Source organism: Anser anser, assembly GCF_964211835.1.
Source record: "Anser anser genome assembly, chromosome: 20".
NCBI classification, from domain to species: Eukaryota; Metazoa; Chordata; class Aves; order Anseriformes; family Anatidae; genus Anser; species Anser anser.
In genome coordinates this window covers 1,990,282-2,012,454 of record NC_139741.1, presented here as the reverse complement: position 1 = coordinate 2,012,454, position 22,173 = coordinate 1,990,282, and the positions used below count along the sequence as shown (strand labels likewise).

The window sequence follows — 22,173 nt, the reverse complement described above, 5'->3', positions numbered from 1 at the left end:
TACGAACAATACAGATACCTCCAAATGAATATCTAGATAGAAATCTAATTCAACCAGAGTAAGTTAAATATTGTCATTTGAGAAAGGCCAGTCTGGCAGCATACAACCATCACCACAAGGCACCGGGTGGGCCGACCATATTCTCTGACAGCAGCTTCACCTTCAATCCTTTCAACCATGTAAATCTTCTTCAAGCAGAGAAGATAATTTGTATCTGAAATTTCAGCCAATTATGAATGTTAATGCTGTTAAATGCCAAACTCCAGCTATGCCAGATTCCACACAACCTACAGCTCCCAATCTTGCAAGGTGACACTGATTATAAAATAAAATAAAATAAAATAAAATTTAAATGTTTATTTTTTCAGTGGGAAAAAACTCACCTCTAAAGCTGCCATTCTTACCACCTGGTTACTGTGGTAGAAAAAGTTGGGTAGCACATCAAAGATGGATGTTTCTGACAAAATGAGTTTCTAGAAGAGATTATATAAAGCAGTGTTAAAAGACAACTCCCCATCTTGCAAATAGGATCAGGCTAAAAAGCAAAAAGGAAAAGCGAAAACAAACAAAAAACAAGATGAAGCCTGACTAGTTCTGATTTCCTTGCCTTTCCTGTTGCTCAGCAAGGATTAGGACCTTTTAACGTGAAATACTGGCTAGGTGCAGCATAAAGCCCCAACAGCCCGCTGTCCGAGCTCTCTGCCTGTTTATTACAACAGAAGCTGCTTCATGTGGTCCCACCACTTTCAGTCAGCCTATTCACTGACTGTAAAACATTCATCAATTCAATATACATCACAATTAAGTCTTTGGTTACCCAAAGAAAAACACGACTTGTGACCTCAGCTCTCAGGAACTCTTGACTAACAACCTCAAATAAACCCACTTCTAGAAACCAGCACCAGCACTAAGCAGTGTAAATGGGGGAGAGCAGAAGAGTTTGTTATCTCTTCAGAGGACATCTTCACAACCCACGAATGCTGTGGCATGGCAAGGCAGGTCACAGAGAGCTCTGGTAGCCAGGGTTTGATCCTCTTTGTGGGATTTAGTGTTGCAATGCAAACAAAAATGAAGGGGAAGCTAGAAACCAGACTGATAGAATGTAAGGCCACAAGGACCTGAGGACTACAGGTGAGATTTTACTGCAGAAACGGTAAGCTCCCTGAGGAGGAAGCAGGGGAACAGGAAGAGCGTGGCAGATACCTGCAGGTTCTCAATGCAGAACTGGTGTCCATACATGTCAATAGCGGACAGGAAGATGGACTCCACCTGGTTGTGACGCAGCTCGTAGGACGGCAAATGGGAAGCAATGAGAACCTGGTAATCAGCAAACACAAAGCGTGTCAGTGAAAGGAGCTCTGCTGCACCAGCGGCAGGAGGCTCTAACTCCAAGGCAGCAATAGCCCGCTCCGTCCCAGAAGAGGTGTCTGGCTTCTCCTGCGAATCCTGTGGCACCTGGGTGATGCTGCAAACTCCCTCCCCTCCCCAGCCTCATTTGTGTATCTGCTCGGTTTGTATTATTGGCAATTCCCCATGGAGAAAAGGAACAGCTTCAATCAAGTTCCATCAGTGCATGTGATTTAGCACTGCAGAGCTGCTAGTCCTGGGGATTGCCTGACCGGCTGTTAATTGGAAAGCAGATCTGGCAGGCAGCAGCTGTGGGGAGGCCAGCAATGGAGACCGCCTTTCACAGCTTCCGAGCAGAGCAAGCAGGAGCCACTGGTGCCAAGTATTAAATGCCCAACATGAAGGATACAGAGATAGGAAGGGGAAGCAGCTTGCAGGGGAAAATGAAGTGCAAGAGCAACATAAAGACATACACAAGGACTGCAGCACTATCCCCAGCATGCTGCTGAGAGGTTCAATAACTCTGAATGGTTCAAGGACACAAATACAATCCTGAAGGAAACATAAGGTCACTGAGCAGCTTCAAACACCACATTCATTTTCAACAGTCAAGCTCTGAAATAAAAGGAGAGATCCCCAAAGTGTCAGCTTCCCTGCTGCAGACTTTTAGAATGGAGATAGGGACTGCAGAGCGAGAGGAGTGATCAGACTTCAGGGTTAGCACTATTGCGAAACGATTATGCCCTCTCACTCCTTCCTGGCTGCACACTAACCACTGAAGAGAAAGCTCACAATAATATAAGGGTGGATGTCTGGCATTCAAATTATTATCTGAACTAGACTCTTGGAAATGACAGTATCAAAAGTTTTTCCAATTATTTTCAGCTTAAAAAGAAATTTAATAAAGTAACCCAAAAGCTAGAAGAAACCTTAAAAAAAAAAAGACCAACGTATTCTTTGCAATAATTCCTTAGGAACATCTGATTCTCATGTAAATTTCTCTCCCTGTTCTCTGCACAGACTGATTTGCAGTTGTAGGGTAGCTGATGAACCCAGATAGCACGTCCTGTTTACTGTACAGCTGCCGGTGCGTTCCAGGCAGCCTGTGCTTGTCAGGTTCACAGATTATGGAGCCAGAAGCAACCACAGCGAGCATGTATTTCGACTTCCTTTATCACACAAACCATAGTCTACTCTCAGGTAATTCCTGTTTAAGCCAGACAACATTTTAGAGGAACAGGGGAATGTAACCCTAACATAAAAATGCACAGTGATTCAGAACCCATTGCAATCTTTCACAGACTGTCACAATGGTTAATCACTGGTTAATTACCTTCATTGTTGGGCTGCTCACAGTAGTCTACTCTTCACATTTGCATAGCTATCAAATAAACATCATGAGATACAGACTTTCCAAGAGAGCAAGCCCCAAGTGGGAGCAGCCCTGGTATTGATCTGATCAGCAAAGGCACAGTCTGTCTCTAACGGGCTCGGATGGCTGAAAACGTTCCCTTACCTGCCGCGCTCGCAGAGCAACTTTGGCGTTGGTTGTCTTGCTGAGCTGGGTCAGCTCTGTCAGAATATTAATCAGCTCATCTGTCAAGGTGGGGTCACGGCCACATAGCTGGTCCTAAAAACAAAAAGAATTGAAAATGTTGAAAACAGAGGAAAAACATCCTCTCTTCCTCTTACAAAGGGGTTTAAATGTGACATATATACACAGATGCTCTCAGATGCTGGACCACATAACCTTTAGAGGTCCCTGTTTAAATCATTCTGCAGTTCTGTTCCATCAAGGGTAAAAATATTAGACGTCCAAAAATTTTACACATGTAACGTCCAAGAATTTTACACATATAACAAAAGCTAAAAAGCTACAGAGAAGGAAATGACTGGCACCACTACCTATTTTCTTATTTGCAGCATGTGCTCTGGCACCCACACACTTCAGAAATGCTGACTTGTCAAAGACACTCAAGTAAAACATTATCCCATTACCCAGTTCCAGTCTTATACCAGAAGTTCCCCCAACAATGTAAAATTCAAAAAGCACCTAATTGCAGCAGAATGCTTCGTGTAACACACAGAAATTAGCAAACCCTCACTATGAGAGCTGACCCAACAAAGAGTTTAACTGCCTGAAATTTCAAGAGATTTTAAATGTGCAGATTTTCCCTGGCAGGTTTATCAAAGCGAAAAACAGAAATCGAAATAATACAAGTCCCATGTCCATTAATAAGTAACAGCTCGTACCACATACAATCCCAAAGCTAAATAGCTTTTTCCCCACAATGTTCTTGACCCTTTCTCTCTGACCCCACACAAGCGCAATGTCATCTCTAGGAGTGATGGTGCGAAGCTCTCAGTGAGAGAGACCAAATCTAAATCATTTTAAAAATGCAACAAACTAAGCTCCTGTTAGACTGTTGCCTCCCACTAGCCAGCCCAGGACCAGCAAACACTAAAACGACTACTTCCAAAGAAAGTTCTGTAAATCTAACCACTCTAGATCGGTGTGTATTCACAGCAAGTAATTCAGTAACTGCCTCTGGTGTGTTGGGAGGACAAATGCCTGGGTGCTGTCCTATTAATTCTTGTTACTTTCAGCAGTAAGCAGGACACGGGACATATGCCACGCCATCTAACACAAGCGATTCTATCCAGTTAAGGGGAGGATGCGCATACAACAGTGAGTTAAGTACATAAAATGAATACACAACTTCAAATCACACCATATTTCAACAAACACATGAAAGATGGAGTAGTTCCCATCCCGCCTTAAACGCCTGCTAGCTAAAAATGTGAATGATGGCAGCATAACGCTATTACTAAAACCATCCTCAGAGCCCTTTGTTAATAATGGATTCCTAGGGATACATCAATAACAGCAACACAAGCATCAAGGTGTTTTGACATGACATTTGCCCTTGGAGGACAAACGTAACCATCCCACATAAATAGCCTGGCAACCCGTAAAATGCCACCGCCTTCGCCATGATTACCAAATGTGCCAGGGGGGCCCTCGGACAAGAAGAGTAATGCGCGCCCGATGGAAGAAGAATGACGGGCCTTTGGCTAGTGGGGTGACCTGTAACTCAGCAGGCTGTAGTTCCTAGCTCTGCCACAGACAACGCGGCGACCTGAGGTCCGTCGCCCTTCCTGAGCCTCCGTTACCCGCTTGAGCCAAGCGGCCCCCGCCACACAGCTCCCTGTGAGGGTCTAACAGAGGATGTACGAGCAGAACCCGTGTCCCTGGTCAGCCACCTCCTCGGCTCCTCTGCCACACGCAGGAAGGCCTCTCCAGCAGGCTGTACGTCCCAGCAACGTGGGATGGTGGCCTTTACTTGAGATGAAATATCTGACAGTGTGGGAAGAAAGAGCACAGACAAAAGACAAAGGAAAACTCGGAGAGTCTTCAGTCTTCTTCTGTTCTTCCTGGCTCCCAGCACACCCCTCGCTGCCTCAGCCAGACACTTCACCTCCCGACGTGAAGACACGGCAAGACTTCACCTCCAAGACACGGCTTGCATGGAGGTGAAAATCTAGACAAAAAGTTTCAGTCCCATTTTAGCAAGAAATAATCAGGATGACAACAACAAAATAAAGCAGGTAGCTGGCGCTACACTGGCTTTTGCCTGCACTGATTGGCAAAGGCAGTGAGCAAAGCCTCAAACCAGGTCTTTGACAAGGCCTTAACGCCTCCCCGGCACCCCCGTGTAATTACACACTTGAGTGACTGGACTCTGAAGAAAATTGAAGGCCTGAGCTGCGAACAGCTGCCATTTTCTCTCTCCATCACGCCAGCATGATTACTTGAGAAATGAACAGCCCCGGCTCAAAGCTACTCCAGAATTCTCAGAGGAAATATGGCTCCGTGTTCAAATAATGAGATTCTTAAGGCAAGCGTTACTTACAATCACACCACACACCAAAAAGAGAAAGAAAAAAAAAAAGGAAAAAACGAGAGCCAGAAAGAGAGAATTTCAGGGTCCTTACATCCTACAAATTAGAATTTAAGAAACCCAGCCTCTGCCTAGGACAATTATGAGCCTTTTTCTGCTTTTGAGAGTTATTTTGTGGATGGCTACTTTGGAAATACTTTTGGCCATAACAGACCACATTGTATTTTTTTAGAAAAGGAAAAAAGCGGGGGAGGGACGAAGTCAGAAGGCGGGGGGGGGGGGTTCTACTGTAATTAGCCCCTTAACAAGCTGTACACCTAACTCCAGCCTGTGCTGAAAATCATGTTGTAGCCAAATTCATCCTGCCTTGAGGAATGTGAGAATTCACTCTGCTTCAAAGCCTTATGCAGAATGAAGATTTTCTGAGGCTTTTTAGGGAAAAGAAAAAGAGAGGCAGGACTCAGTTGCTAGGTTTTTATTTATTTTTCCTGAGAATGCAATTTGCTGGGGGAATGTTACCCATCAGAGAGCAGCGGAGGTTAATAAGAGCTGAGATTTTCACAAGCCAGTATCAAGACAGAAGAACACAGGAAGATGATGACAGGTCCCAGCACAACGATTTGTATGTGTTTCTGGGGTGGAATCCATATGCAAGAGATTCCCCAATCTTTGCAAGCCCCCTGGACAGCTACACACCATTCCTAGGGCCAGAGATCTGATCTGGAGTGACCAGCTTTGTGCTGAGACATCGAGTCCTAGCCTGATTCCACCACACAGCCTGTCAGAAAGCATCGCTGCGGAACTGCAGTGAGACTTTCTGAGCCTACAGCCAGGAAGAAACTAAGATAGCAACTGCAAGCACGTGAGACCAAACCATGGCTCATCAAGGAAGAACATGTGAAACCACTCAAGGACACCAATACAGGCTGGCTGATGCCATTCACTAAGAAGAAAGCATGAAGGAATTCCATATTACTGCCACTGCTCCTGTAGCTAGGAGGTTAGCATCCGTAAGAACGAGAGCTGTCAGTTCAGTACCTTTCAAAGCATCAAACACACAGCTACAAGGAGAAGCAAATTTCTAGATCAGACGACTTACAATGAGCATTGTAACAAGCAGGTTCTTCTTGGTGACCTGAGCATGTGAGAAGATGTAGTTCAATACAGCATTCATGTCGCTTTTATTCTCTTCCCGAAGGGCAAAGACACACTTGTCATAGTGACCTGCAATCAGAAGTGCACATTTTTGCCAGCCTCCAAACCTCTGTGTCATGGAATATATGTGACTAGATGTGTCTATTTTTTTTTTACATATACTTTTTGAGAATCTACTTTGCATGACCCATACAATCAGCTGTGGGATGGAAGCATTCCTCCCCACACCCACACCCCTCAACTGCAAATTTTAATTAAAGCAGTTGAATTTCTCTTATTAAAATAGTTGAAATACCAAATACCTTGTGAGCAATACAAAGTGGGGAATGGTGAGCCCAGTCTCTTTCATTCAAATTTCAACCAGAATGAAATAATAGAAAAAAGACTTGCACCATCCTCTACCACCAGCAAACTGAAGTGCAAAGGACTCTTCAGCACCAATACTGCAGGAATAGGGGCAGGACAAAAGAAAAGTAGAGCAGAATCTGAACTACCTGTAAGAACTTGAGCCTCAAAATTAGCTAGTCCTTCATTGCCATCTTGTGCCTGGATACAGTAGTGCAATGTGTTTATTTCAGTTCTCAGTGTCAAGTTGGTTTGAGGCTTATTCTTTTGAACACTGAAAAACTTCATGGTATTTTACAGCAGGTGCAAATACCTCAGAGACTTTTATTTTTTTACTGCACTTTATTTTCTTACTGTAGAATTTAACAAGGAGCAAGATAGAACTAAACATCATAGTGAATTTAAACAGTTTTTCTGATTCTAATTTTTCTGCAGATGCTCAGAAATCAGAAAATAAAAATCCAGCTTCTAATATGAAGCTTCTGCATGTGGAACACACGATGTGTGGAGGTCTCTAGCTGGAGGCCACTACTGACAGAGTCAGAGAAATCAAAGGAGAACCACTTTATCTCTGCTCTAGAACAAGCTCAGAGACTGGCTGAGCCTTAGCAAGCTCAATAACTACAACCCATAATTCAGTCAATCTGTCTCTTTACTCCAGATCATATGGAAGTCCTCACTTAGAGGATTATAAACTCATATGGAAACTGTTCTTTTGAAGATTTACAGGGAAAAGGAGCAATCCTAGTCTGAAAAGAAGCCAGAGTCACATTATGGCACCTAAACTACGGGTAAGGTGGCAGAGGATGTCAAAGACGATGGACTTGGCAACAGTGGAAACGAGTAGAACAGACAACTTTGGGGTGGAGTTTGTCATTTGCTGGTTCAAACTGATGATACATAAGCATTATGAGCACTAGGAAAGCTCAAACTGGACATAAGCGCTTCTCTACAAAAAAAAAAGAAAAAAAACGTCTTTCAGGAATCAAGTGCTTGACGTGCACAGCGACTCACCATGCTGAAACTGAGTCTCCACCTTCAGATACTGCCGGAGCAGGTCCATCACCACAGCCTTCATGTGACCCCGAATACCACTCCGGTACCTGCAGAAGCAAATAGGTCAAACCTAGCACTGAGTGAGACTGTCGCTGCCCTGTTTCTGAAGCTGCAAGTGAGTAATGCTCAACACGGATGGCAGAATAAGTCTGCTTGCATGTGGAAAGAAGCACACCTGGTCCTGGAAAACACTGGACAACCTCTGCAACCAGAGAGAATGTGAAACTTCTACCATTACTGTTGTGGGTTAGCATGGCTCATGCTTTGCATCAAAACGCCCTTTTACTTCCCAAAATATCACAACTCTAGTAGCTGAAAGGCATGACACACCAGCTGCTTGACAAAATGCCCAAGATGGGATCAGCGTCAGGACAGAAGTTAAATCTTTCTTTCATAAGGCAAAGAGAAAAAGGAAGGATCCGTATGTGTGCTTCACACAGGCAGCCAGGAGCCACGCACACACGGTCCCCTCACTGTTTTTCAGGTTGGAAATTAGGAGAAATTTCTTCTCAGAAAGTGGTTGGGAATTGGAACTGGTTGCCCAGGGAGGTGGTGGAGTTACTGTCCCAGGGGGTGTTTTAAGGAAAGCTTGGATGTCGTACTTAGGGACATGGTTTAGTTGGTAATATTGGTGGCAGGGGGACGGTTGGACTAGATGATCTTGGAGGTCTTTTCCAACCTTAATGCTTCTGTGAAAACAGCTCACCTTTGTACAAGCTGCACAATGCTCTGCGTGTTCATGAAGAAGACCTCACGCTCTGATTTGCGGTTCAAAGTGGCTGCATGGCTATCCAGGATATTGGCAATCTGAAAGAGAGAAGTCTCATGACAGTTCCAGTCCTGGATGGGAAGATCTGGCTGAGCAACTAGGGCAGAAACTGAGGACATCCAGATAAACCAGACCAGAGCTCCAGCAGACTTCAGCAAAAGCCAAAGCCTTAAACTACTAAGGAAGTTAATGGCCTGACAATGACAGAAAAATTGATGCACAACATCATATACTAAGGAAATCATCTTCCAACATCTCATTACCTGATTAGGCTTTCCTTAGTCGCAACCATTCTTTTTTAAGGATATGTTGACACTAGAAATTGCACTGTAGCATACATACCAGCCAAAAAGCAAGTAAATAAATGCCCACAAGGCCACTGATATGATTAAACTGCTTCCAATTCCCAATCTAGCCTGACTAAAGCTATACTGAGCAGAGAACACACAGCCCTCAGCACAGGTAAAGAAGGCAAACCTTTAAGCTTAAGTGATCCGGTAAGTACCTTTCATCATGAACATCATAGACTCAAAAGTACCTTTCAGGTCCATATAACCTCCAGCTGATTTAAAGGAATTTTATACCTCTCTTTGCCCCAACAAAAAACATTTTTTCTTCCTCTATATAAGTGTGGTTGATCACCTGTTGGCTGGGAAACTGGCAAAGGACTGATGTGATGTTGCTGGCATACTGGGCCATCTCCTTCTTGATGGACTTCTCCACATTGGGTGGGATCCGTCCAGAAACACTGGTCATGATGTCCTGAAGTTCCAGCAGAGGCAAAGATGGATCTCTCAGGGTCTTCATTAGTCGCTCAACCCAGCCCTTCACCTAGAGACAAGTCAGTGTAAAGACAAGCATAAGGAAAAAAATAAGCAGCAAGAAGGGAGAAAAGGAAACGCTGTTCAGTGAGGTCTTCGTCAGCACTGCTGCACCACACAGCTAGTACAGGGACTAAAAGGGAGAATTGCAGTAGGTAACAAAGCTTCTGTGCCACCTTCCACCAGAACCTTGCTTAGATTCATTCACCTTCATTCCTCCTCCCTTCAGGACTTCTACCACAGCTGGCTGTGCTGGCAGCTCACACCTACCGGGCTGCAGACACAAGCAGTAAAGCTCAAGTTCAGCTCCTATCTTTTGCTCTGTTTTGGGCGCCACAGATGGGAGTATCCCACCTTGCCCCTGGTGAGACTGGCTATCGGGAAACCCAAGAAAGAAAACAGAAGCCAGCAGGCACTAGCAAGGTAGTACAGCCCTGACTCTTGGTCCCCTGGCTGTGACACACAAATTGTCCAGCCTTACCTTGAACAGAAGGAGTATTTGCTCTCAGAAACAAGAAGTAAACAATACCTTGCTGCTGAAGTAGGGCTCTGGCAGGCAGTATCCGTTCATCACATTGACCAGGTTATCTAGGACATAATGGAAGATGCGATGGAGTTTCTCGCCTCGAAGTGCTGTGCTCTGGATCTGTGGCAAGGTACCCGTGTGCAGTTCAGCCTGGAAACACAAGCAAGCACCACAGTGTCACTAACCCTCCAAAATGGCATTGGCCATGGTGGTAACCTCCAGTTATCCTCAGCTGAAGGCTCAGATTTAATTTGGAAGAATTCCCAAAGTCGAAAATGCTCTTGGGTGAGAGAGACAGAAGTTATGAGCTGGATCACCAACAGTTCTATGTTGTGTATTGTTGTATTCACCCACAAAACAAGCTTCCAGCCTCTCTCCCAAATATGCTACAGTTGATATCACTGTTTATATCAAGGATGACAAAAATTTCAACAGAAAGCAGAAGAAAGGACAACTGTTTATGCTGACAATCACCTTCTACCCCCTGCATGACAACCTCCCAGAATTTTCAACTAGCTACTGCTAAAGGAATGATAGATTCTTTTCCACCACCATCAGCTACATCCCAGCCTACCAGTGCTAAATGAATACATTTGTTTGCCTTTCACTTTAAAAAAGATCCAGATTTACTACCATTGCTCTCACAGGGTCTGACACCTTGGAGCCTGTCCTCCAGAAGAGAGTCACAAAGAAGAGTCCAAGATAAAAAGAATAAGTGTGCAGAGGAATAAAGCAGGTAGGAAGATCTGGCCAACCACCAATATCATCAACAGCCATGTATCCCCAATAGCACTGAGATAAGAGCACAACAAGAATGGTACAAAAGCTTAGCCTAAATCAGAGGACGAGACAGTAATCCGAGTCCTAGTCCTCATGTAACAAATGTTACAGTGACAATTCCATCACAGTGCACAAATCTGAAATTGGTTCAGCTCATTGGACCATCTTGCAGCACTCTCAACATCGTTCCCCTATTAAAAACACAGCAAACATCTGTGCGTCCTGCAACTTCTCACCTGCTGAACCCTGCTGGGATCATCCAGTTGGAGCTTGGCAATCACACAGCCTGGATCCAACACTGCCCCAGGGCGTTTGACGTAATGGATGCAGCCCGATTCTCCTACTGTTAGTGTCATCACCATTTTCATCACCTGTAGCAAGGAAACAGGTTATCCACTCAGCTTTCATTCTCCCCAGATGGCTCTAGTTTTGTGAGCTAGCAGCCAATATCTTACCGCAGACCAACAAACCCGCATGACCACCTTTTGTATTCAGGTTTTCTCAAAGGCTTGAACGTACACACATGGTGAATGAAACTCCGGGAATTTAAGTGAATGGTAGAACAAATTACTAGGCCACAAATTAGTGCATCAGGAAGCTGTTTGGACCGATGGATGCGCAAGTAGGTCCCACATTCAACACAGATAGCTGCAGATATAATTTACTACTGCAGATATAATTTATTACTGCAGCTGCTGTACTCTTAGAAATGGGAGAGCCACTGTCAAACGCTACAGCAACACACTTGCTTTTAGCAGAGGGAATTAGGATTACTTTCTAGAGGTCACAGGTCTCAGCCTTCTGTTCACAAACAGAGATGCTCTCAGTTCAGCCAAGGAAGCTCTTGCCTTTGGAGCAGAAGAGTTGGGTTTGGGGGACAGTCTAGTTTTACCACTGCTGTAGCACACACCACAACTGGGAATACAGGAATTAAGCAGGTGGTGCCTTCTTAGCTGTCGCTCAGTTGCAGTGTAAAAGAGTTTACATAAAATATCTAGATCTATGGCTTGATAGTTTTCTCCTACACAATCCCTGCAACTGCTTTAATTGCCCCTCTCGCAACACACCCTTCCCTCCCTCAAATCTGTCTTGAGCCATGGACTCCTACACAACCTCTCAAGCTTTCCTCACTATGCCGCAGAAATTGTTAGTCCTCCTCCCCTCGAAGTGTTAAGTAACTTCCAAGGGAGAAGGGAGGAGTGGTGTTTATTTTCAGCTTAACTTGTCTGATCAACCTGATAAATAATCAGGTAATCAGAGAAGTCTTAATTTGTTACTTAATCCCAGCATATACCTCTGCTTCTGAGTCTTTGTAAGTGCTAAGCAGGGACTTACAAACAGAAGGCCTTCTTCACCATAGTTAGAAGACATGGAACACATGGATCCCACTCTCCTTTGATATCACAGCAAGACAATAACCATGATAATAGCTCCCATGGCTGACAAATTTTGCTTATCGCCTGATGCAGTCATTAATGCTCAAATTGCAGCTGTTAATTTCTTCCCCACCACACCGTTCCATTTGCTGATTCCTGCATTAGTCCAAGTTAAAACACAGATAAAATTTGGAGAGGAAATACTCAGAATGATTCCTCATTCTCAATTCCCAGTTCCAGAACATTTAATTTATTTCCTCCTCAGCTTTTGCATGGACAGACCCAGCAGCTGCAGCCTACTCAGTCCTTTGAGACTTTTACCTCGATTTCTGCAAAGCATTGGCCTGCAAACACGTGTCCGCCGTCCTCCACCACATACTGAATAAGCTTCCCGGCTGAAGGCGAGCGCAGGATGGAGGGATCGTTTTCCTTTTCAAACACACAGGTCTTGTTACCTATAGTGATGCGATACCTAGGAAATAACAGGAAAAATAGAATCATTGAATCATTTAGATTGGAAAAGTCCTTCAAGGCCATGAAGTCCAACCATCCACCTAACACTCCACGTCCTCTGCCAACCCATGTCGGTAAATGCCTCATCCACACATCTCTGAAATACTTCCAGGGATGCCGACATCTGGGCAGCTCACTCCAATGCCTAACCACCCCTTCTGTGAAGAAATTCTTTCTGATATCCAATCTAAACCTCCCCTGGCACAACTTGAGGCCGTTGCCTCGTGTCCTATCACTTGTCACCTGAGAAGAGAGACCGGTACCCACCTCACTGCAGCCCCCTTAGCAACACTGCACACATTTCTTCTCTACTCGTGGATATCACTCACTGTTAGAACCAGAACCAATGAAGTTCAGGAATTCATATAAACAAAAACTGATATTAGTGGAGATTGCACTCGCCATACTTAACACACAACACATTCAACAAACCCCATGCAAAATCCTCTTGTACATGGAGCAAAGCTGAAAAGAGCAGGATGTACCCATGCATTAAACTAAGGTTGAATCTTTATAGCATTTGCCAACCCAGAAAGTTATCCAAACTCTCTCTGAACTCCTGAGCAGATTTGCTACATTTGCCATAGAAACTAAACCAGCAGAGGGGGCAATGTGATTCCAAATCCAGAAGGTGGAGATTTACTGACATTCTGGTTTTCACCTCCACGTGTTTCATCTCAGAAACTAAAGCATTCAGCATCCCACAAGAAATAACACAATCTTCCTCTGTGAGGACCAAGGTCTCCTTCAATGTCTTTCAGATTACCCAGCTTAGGGTCACGGAAAGAACAACTTCTCACACTTTCACAGAAATCACAAGTCGATCAAAAAACTACGTCTAAGGGAAACGGGGATCTAAGCACTAGCTCACCTAAGCAACCTACAAATCAAATGGTTGGTCAGCGTACTAAGTTCCTCTCCCAGGTGACCAGATATAATCCAAAAAGGGCACTTTTAAAGAGCCAGCAGGAGAATATACACCACATCAGTACGCGCTCAGATCTTTCTTGTAAAAGTATCCCGGATATGCTCTTTAGATGAAAACAACTTCTCCCTGCAAACTCATCGATAATAACACGTCCAGTAAGCTCTTCCATTCCCAGTTGATCACTGGGAAGCATAAGGTTAGGAGTACCCCTAATCTTGACTTGTATGGAAATGTTAGACAATAAATTTTACAGGTTGCTACCTGTCCACTTCTTCCTTCATGTAAGTAGTATAGCTGCTGCCATCATAGGACAGGAGCAGTCCTCCATCGCTCAGCCGGTGCACATCGACTTCTACACAGGAGCTGTTCATGATGACCACGTAGGAGTTGGGAGACTGTCGGGTCACCTGCAGATCCACAAGAAGAAGTATTACATGCAAGAGACATGGCATGTATTACAAAGATTAAGCCAGAGCAGCACACAGACATTTCCAACTAATGGTGGCAAGAGGATGGTTCTTCACACTGTGCAACTTACCTTCAGCACATACTTCCGCCCTTCATAGATGAGTTCCACATCCACAGTGTTTAGCAGAGTATGAGCAGGCAGAACTTGGCCCCTTGAAGAAGAAGCACAAAACAAAACATGCTTTCCAGAAGCCATGAAACGGCTATAAGGGGCCCAAGGAAAGTCAAAGACGTATGCAAGAACTAGGCTCTTAAACCATCTCTTCTTAAAAGAGGTACACAACCACTTGATGAAGCCAGTCCACCTCTCCCTACCCATACAGATCACCTCGACTTTGCTTTCCATTCACCAGCTTTTGCCTTTGAGTCATCAAAGAAGCATCACAGTCCAAGTTACAGAACTTATAGCATGACTTAGCACTGGGATAAAGCAGCTCTTCCCCCTGTTTGCAGTGTGGAGTCACCAACACGACACTGAAGGGAGGTACTATTAAAAATGGATTTGCCTGGGTCATACCAGGTTTAGCCTGACGGAGCATTATGACTAGGTTCCCTACAGTGCCTGTTCTACTTTAAAGCCAGCAGGAACAGATAGGATTTTCTAAGTACTAGTGGGAAACATTCAATTTTGAAAATTATGTCAAATCTGGAAAATTAAATCAATTGTCAAAACAGGAGGATAGTATATGGTGATTCAAGACTCCCTAAAATGTTGGTGTGGCAGCACAAAGGGAAAAAGAACTCCACATTTCTGCACCATTTCTTGAAGCTTCTGCCAAAACAGCTAGAAATCAAACCAATCTGTTCAGACAGCAGGGGATATCTGGGGAGATGCATAGATATGTGCCAGTTTTCTTAGGCTGGTAGACAAACAGCTACCAGAGAACAGAGAGCAGATAGCAAGCTCTGTGCATTTCTGGCTTGTACTGTACTTGAACAAAACTTGCAAGTCAAAAATAATTACAATCTGCTTGTCAGCTGTCTACCCAATCAGCCTGCAGCTTACCTTTCTAGAGAGTGCAGGAAGTTTGAGACACTGTTCCGTAAGCTCACATCAGCCACGTGAAGAGCTCCACATACCACTCCTAGCATGGTATCAGGCCTTTCAGCCTAGAAAGAAAGAGTACATAAAACAGTTACATCTCCTTTAGCCTAAAAGCCAAAATACTAGCCTTATTTCTCACATACACTAAGATGCTTTTATGGCCAACTCTAAAACCACTTTCCCCGGACAAAACAGTGACCTAAAGAAGAATCAAGCCTGGTGAAAATGTTAATTTGTAAAGTAGAAAATTAAGGATTTAGGAGTGGGAATTAAGCACTCCTAAATCCTTGTCTTCTTGCAACCATCATCCACCAAGCTTTCCTACTCTCTGTTTCTCACTCTCTCCGCTCCACCTTCTCCTCTTCCTCTCCCTCTCTCCAGTTTGTAGTCATGTAAAGCAAACATCCGCACCTGTACTTTCTCAGCAATAAGCCGATCCAACCAGCCAGTATCAATGCGGTTCTGCTGGAAGCTTTCTGTTTCCAACAGTTTAATCAAGTACTCAACAGTGGTTCGGAAATCCCCTCGGATGGACAGCTCCTTCAAAGCCACCACCATGTTTCTGAAAAAGAAAAGAATACCCATTATCCATCCCATATTAACAGTAATGTGCAAGCTGGTAACTCTAGATAGTTCCCCATGAGTTGCCTGGAAAAACTAGTCGGAAAAGAATAGCAGAAGAATACATGCACTGGAGCAAGATCCTATGTGGCACGCTTGGGAGTTAAAGAATATTGATTTTCTTCAATCTGCTGCTGATGTGAACCAGAAAAGCTCAGCCAGCACCAGCTACGAGATCAGGAGCTCCTGCTGTCATCATCATCCAAGTACCTATTACACGCAAGAAGTATACACAGAATGACAGGCGCTGTCACCATCCCACCCAGAATGGAACAGTGGAAAGACTCTGGATGAAAAATGGCTTGGGATGATGGGTCAGACAGTCCTGTCTTACAATAGGACTTTTATGTTCCACATCACGAGGACGCACAGTGGTTTACAACGCATAGTAAGTTATCAATGTTGTTCCAATTAGAAGCCTTCCACCTGAATGCTTTCTCAGAGGGACTTCAACAGAATGGTAGCTGTATCTTACCCCAGCAGCAGGCATGCAAGGCAGGAATGAAGCAGAAAGGAAAAAAATAAAGAGAAGTAACCAAAAAGTCTAGAAATGTAGGTGCAACACAGTGGAATTGCAAAGCAAGATGGGATGAAAAGCCTGACCATGACATGGAAGGCAAGTTAAGAGAGGGAAACTTCTCTTAAAACTCCTAAAATAAAGAAGTCTAGTTTTATCCATGGCGCTTTGGATTAAAAAGGACCAAAACAAGCTATTTTTTTACTTACGAGATGGCTTCTTCACGATTCTCTCCCCAAGAGAAGCAGTGACCAAACTGAGAATCAGCAAACTCATGAAGCCCTCCTGCAGCAGCAACACTGAAATAGCCCCAGACGTTCTTATTGCTGCGGAAATTCAGTTCCTGGACTGTACCAGAACTAGGCTTAAACCCCTGTAAAGACAGACAGACATTGCTATACACCCTAAAGAAAGAGTAAATAATCCAGAATTAGGGGGGTAATCCGAGTTCTAAAGAGCATCTCTTTGCACTGCAACATGATGCACACATAGCTAAGTTCAGGCTGAATCTGTAAAGAGTTCAGTGCCAAAGCACAGCATGGTTCTCGAGAATACAGAAATGCAGGAACTGTTGCAATTCAGAAACTACGGAAAACCGAAGACCTTAGCTTTTGTGAGGTCAACAACACTTTAGCAGCTAATAATGACAGCATGCTTGGGGACAATAAAGTCACAACAGAAAGAAGTCATAATGCTAAGGCATAGCTACAATCTGTTATATCCCAGGAAGATGAGGAGACAAAGGTAAACATACTGTACAACACACCTGTGTCAGCCCATTCATGTTCTTCTAGTGTCTAACCACAGCCTAGAGAGCTATCAGCTAAGGAAGATAAGGGAAGAATCTTTTTAAGATGCTGCCAAACCTTCCAGGAACAGCAGCAGGACTGAACCTAGCTGTAAAGCTTGGGGTTATCAGAGTGTAGTTAGGAACTACAGAATTTAAAACACTCACCTCATCAGGATTCTCACTGGTGATACGTGCAGCAATAACATGGCCACGTGGACAGGGAACATGAGCTGAATTCTCAAAATCAATAGCTCCATCTCCCCATGGAGAAACACCATACATCACTCGGATATCCTTGATCCTGTGGAGCGGAATCCCCATGGCAATCTAAGGGGGAGAAACAGTATTTACCACCACTAAGCAAGTTGCTTTACTCCCAGAGTCGTTCTTCCTTGAAGAACTAATTCCACAAATTCTCTGCAGAAGCTGACGCCGCAGTTCCAGTATGGCAAATACACGTGCCTGTTTTCTTATGTGAGCCTTCTCCATGGACACATCTTGGAACATTCCCAGTTCTCAGGACAGCTGAACTGAGCGTAATAGCCACCTTAAGCCTTTCAGACAGTATTTTCCATTGACTGATTAAAGGGCTCCAAAGAAGGCCGGCCAGTGCTAGGTCAGCTGAGGATGGGCATACATTAGGCCTGTTAAAAATATACTAAGGTGCCAGTGAGACAGATGGCCCCTAACTGGTTGTATGAGACCTTTGTGGAATTTCGCAACCATGAACTGCAGAGAGGGTAACCCGCAGAACTGGCTGCTGACCGCAGCCTTACGGACTAAAGTCCCAGTAGTCATTAACTGGTTTTTTTTTGTTTGATTTGTTGTTTTTTTAGTTGGTTTTGGTTGTGTTTTTTTGGTTTTTTTTTCAGCTACAGTTCAAAAAGGCTGAGCTTTAGTTCAACCATTTCTCTTAGCTGTCTATTAGCCAGACACCAACAGATGAAAGAAAAGACCAAACTGGTTACTGCACCAATGCCCCCCTCTATGAAACTGCATCTAGCATCAGCAATATGCAACAACAGTGCCCAAACAATGAGGAAAGCATCTGATCAGCTACAAAACTCTCAATGCCTGGCAAATACATACAGAGAGCTACTGGAATTACCTGCCGAGAGAACGCTCAGGCCAAAACCAAGTGGCCCCCTGAAAAAATGAAGATGATCCTGCTCCTCCTGCTTGCTGAAATAAAATGATGATGGTCTTGACTGCTAGCAATTGGATGGGAGATCCATAGCATAAGAGAAGTCATGATGTGTCTGCCAAGCAGAGGGAGCTAGCTTTATGCCAAAGCACTTATGGTCTGGAAACGTACGTCTGTTCAAGCTTTCCAGTTCCTACCAGATCACATACCCTTTCATGCCTGCAGGCATTCAAAACAAGCTGCTCATCCTTGAAGGGCAACATCTTTTGCCAGTGCCTTGGGTGACAGAGCTGAGAGAGTTACTTCTTTCCAAACCCAAAGCAAATTGCTCCAAAGGCTTAGCAAGAAGAGAACTTCACGTTCATGAGATTTGGGCCAAGTCAGCACAGTGAATCCAGCCACAGCTGCATGAAGCACAGCGATGGCTGACAAACTGCATCATGCAAGTCCAAGTAGCTGCATCTCCCATGCAACAGCCAGTCTTCCTTTTTTGCAAGGAGACTGATACAACCTGGTTCCTGTGAGCTCTCTGCTTTGACGACACTGAAGAGGGATTGTCTGTCACAGAGCGTGCAGAGCACTAGACTCAATTTGATGGCCTCTACCTTGGCCTCTCCATTGTACAGACACATCTTGCAATTTCAGGAAAGGCAGGAATTCAAAATAATAAAGGTGAAAGTAAAAGTTAGGTTAGCAGAGCTACGAGTTTCCAACACTCCTGCAACTAGCTCTTAGCCAAGAACAGCCTAGAAGACATTCCAGTTCAACTATTTGTTTCCTCCACCATCTGTCCAATAAACTTCAAAACATGAACATCAGGGAGGAGAAAGAAAATGGGAAAGGCAACAAGAGGGTAAGAATGGGAGAGATGAGAAAATGAAAGGAAAAATACACCTAGAGTCCCTGCTGTGCTGTAAGACAGAGAAACAGAAGGAAGGGAAGAGGACTGTGGCGTTTATCCACCAATGGAAAAGACTGGGACTGAGAAGAGGGAGACAGCACGGCAGCATGGAGTGTGCAACAAATGTTTTCTACAGCGTCTGTGAAGGATTCCTTCATTATTTTGGGGGGATCAGAACAACAAAAAGCCTATGGGTTCATATAAACCATAACTGTCTCTCATTGTGATGACCTCCCCTTGAAAAAGCAATAAATCAAGACAAATTCTTGGTCACTGTCTACTTGTCTTGTCACATCTACTTGAGTACCTAATTATTAGGCACAAAACCTATGTTGCAGAAGGACCAAAGAGCAGGGGCCTCAGCTAGGAAGAGGAACCATCTGCTATGAGTGAGGGGCTTGGGGAAGTGGAAACAATTGCCCTGGAAGTCAGGAACTGCTAATCAAAATTAAAAAGATCACAGTCACTTTCCTGAACTCCAAACAACTGCTGAACTTGCTGAAAGATGAAAATTCCAGTTGTCTGTTCTTTTTTCCCTCTCTTTTGTCATTAGAAATTCTGGGAATACTGTTCTCCCTTGGAGGCAGTGGAGTGGCTGATGCACTGCTCAAAACTGGCACAGCAGTTGATTGCTCTCTTAACCTCAGAAGCCAACTCATTCAACAAAATAATTTTAGAGCTTTAAGAACTACTCATGTCTAAAGCCTGTTGAGACAGGCCTTTTACGCACAACCTTTCCTTAAATCGGTTTTCCTACCTTTACATTTTATTCCTCTGCTGCTTCACACTCCTTTTAACTGAAGGTCTCCCTAAGCAGTCCAGAACAACTAGAAAATAACCTCTCATTGCTTTCCAAATCCAAAAGAACCAAATGGTAGAACCGTCACTTAGTTGAACAGTCCTAACAGAAGGGGAAGAATATTTTGAAACACAGTTGTTTTGCTCCAGCCACAGAAGGTAAATCCCAAGCTGGTAAAGTACCCAAACAGGTCTATTAATTGTTGGGTGGTTTTGTTGGGAAGGAAGAGTGGGGGATACAAGTAACACCTACCTGCACTTGAGGATATAGGCCATATTTGGTCACGCTCTCTAACATTTTCCTAACATTCTCTCCTCTATCAGTACCAAGATCTAGTCATCTGCATAACATTAGTGTGTGATCCAGTTTTAACGCAGAAACCTGGCAGTGACTCAACAGGAGTCCGCCCCCCTAATTTTACTAGGGCTTCAGCAGAACAGGTTTTTCGTGGTCAGGCCTCTTCACCATACCACAATTCCGGTACCTTTGAAAGCCTCCAGAAGCTTGGGACCTGGGTCCTGACTCACCTGGAGCTGTGCTGCCGGCAGATTAACATCAGCTACCATCTCCGTGCAGGGGTGCTCCACTTGCAGACGGGGATTCAACTCCAGAAAGTAAAAACTGCCATCCTGGCTGTAGAGGTATTCCACAGTGCCCGCGCTCACATATCCCACCATTTTGGCAAGCTTCACTGCGCACTAGGACACAGGAAAGAAGAGTGTTTGTTCTGTTCAGCCACCCCATCCACTTCAGACTTTTTGGTGGCATCCTAAAACATCCAAAAGCTTGTACCCAGCCCAAGAACTGCTCAAAGGAAAGCACATAGCCTGGAAACCAAAACTCCTGTGCCATTTCATTTACACTGTTTACAAAGGGCAGAATTTGAAGTGCGTATTTGTAACAGTCAGCATTAGAAAATTCATCCAATTCCTGCAGTTTGTTTTTAATGTGACAATATGCATTTAAAATACACTTCCTTCCCATTTTTGAGGTGAAAGCAGTTTTCAATAGAGCTCTAAAACTTTTTGCTAGCACACGGTGGACTCATGCTTGGAAATGTCAGTGGTTGTCCACATAAAGCAGTTCAAGACACATAACCCTAAACTGCTCTTTTAAAAGATTCAACAATGTAAAATTAAAAGATTCAACAACGTAAAGTTACTGGCAATGTAAAAAAAAAAAATCCTGGCTATTTCTAGAGTCTCATAAGGAAAGAGAATTTTCAGAGCCTCTCTCACCTGCTCCATGTGCTCAAATACCACCGAAGTCGCAATAGAAGCAGGTGCTTCTTCAATAATCTTCTGGTGCCTGCGCTGCACAGAGCAGTCCCGACCAAAGAGAGAGATGGCATTGCCATACTGATCTGCCAGGATCTGCACCTCCAAGTGGCGGGACTGCTTGGCTAGCCTCATTACGAAGATTGGAGAGCCTGGGACTTCAGCTTGAACCTATAGCAGAGACAGCATATAAACGGACAAATCATTTTTTGTAAACAACTGTCTTAATCACGATCAACCCAAGCTCATTTTTGAACCAACAGGTATCCATAACATTTCCCCTGGGCCATTTATGGCTGAAAATACCTTGTGTTTGCTTGTATGTAATTGGAGTGCTGTTTCCATCATCTCAGCTCTCCTAAATAATCCATAAGCTAAAGAAGGTTTGTGCCCCTCAGCATTTTACATTTACACTGCAAATACTCTCCATTATTTGGATTTATTCAGCATCTACCAGGATGCTGGGTATTTGACAACTGTTCTGGTTATGCAGATGTATTGAAATCCTACCAACACAGAGAAGAAAGAATGCATGAACTCATGGTTCAAAACAGCTGAACAGGCTCTGACACGTAGTAGTGTCTTTTTTTAGTTCTTCAACATTTCCAATACAGTGCTCTTAGAGCCACCAAACCTGAACAGAGAATCACAGAATCACAGAATGGTTTGGGTTGGAAAGGACCTTAGAGATCATTCTAATTCCAACTCCACTGCCTTGGGCAGGGACACCTCCCACTAGACCAGGTTGCCCAAAGCCCCATCCAGCCTGGCCTTGAAAACTTCCGGGGATGGGGCACCCACAACTTCTCTGTGCAGCCTGTGCCAGTGCCTCAGCACCCTCACAGTGAAGAATTTCCTCCTTATATCTAATCTAAACCTCCCCTCCTTCAGTTTAAAGCCATTTCCCCTTGTCCCATCACTATACTCCCTGACAAAGAGTCCCTCCCCAGCTTTTCTGTAGGCCCCCTTTAGATATTGGAAGGCTGCTGTAAGGTCTCCCCGGAGCCTTCTCTTCTCCAAGGTAAACATCTAGAATGAGACAGTACAAATCAATGGAAATAATTACCTGTCTAAAAAGGTTGGGGAAGTCATC

At 44.2% G+C, this 22,173-nt stretch overlaps 1 protein-coding gene across 1 annotated transcript in view; it reads right to left on the bottom strand.

The window, feature by feature from the left end:
• The window catches only part of ACACA (acetyl-CoA carboxylase alpha), a 124,616-nt gene that overhangs the window by 80,404 nt on the left and 22,039 nt on the right, over window positions 1-22,173 (bottom strand). The window contains exons 9-27 of the mRNA XM_083806085.1: window positions 22,147-22,173; window positions 21,042-21,251; window positions 20,331-20,501; window positions 17,125-17,286; window positions 16,379-16,542; window positions 15,443-15,593; window positions 14,993-15,096; window positions 14,057-14,138; window positions 13,780-13,925; window positions 12,399-12,549; window positions 10,938-11,072; window positions 9,925-10,071; window positions 9,217-9,405; window positions 8,512-8,612; window positions 7,764-7,852; window positions 6,349-6,473; window positions 2,864-2,977; window positions 1,204-1,317; window positions 384-473 (exon numbers count right to left, since the gene is read on the bottom strand). Coding sequence (XP_083662211.1) covers window positions 384-473; window positions 1,204-1,317; window positions 2,864-2,977; window positions 6,349-6,473; window positions 7,764-7,852; window positions 8,512-8,612; window positions 9,217-9,405; window positions 9,925-10,071; window positions 10,938-11,072; window positions 12,399-12,549; window positions 13,780-13,925; window positions 14,057-14,138; window positions 14,993-15,096; window positions 15,443-15,593; window positions 16,379-16,542; window positions 17,125-17,286; window positions 20,331-20,501; window positions 21,042-21,251; window positions 22,147-22,173 — 2,472 coding nt within the window. The remainder of the gene's footprint in view (window positions 1-383; window positions 474-1,203; window positions 1,318-2,863; window positions 2,978-6,348; window positions 6,474-7,763; window positions 7,853-8,511; window positions 8,613-9,216; window positions 9,406-9,924; window positions 10,072-10,937; window positions 11,073-12,398; window positions 12,550-13,779; window positions 13,926-14,056; window positions 14,139-14,992; window positions 15,097-15,442; window positions 15,594-16,378; window positions 16,543-17,124; window positions 17,287-20,330; window positions 20,502-21,041; window positions 21,252-22,146) is intronic.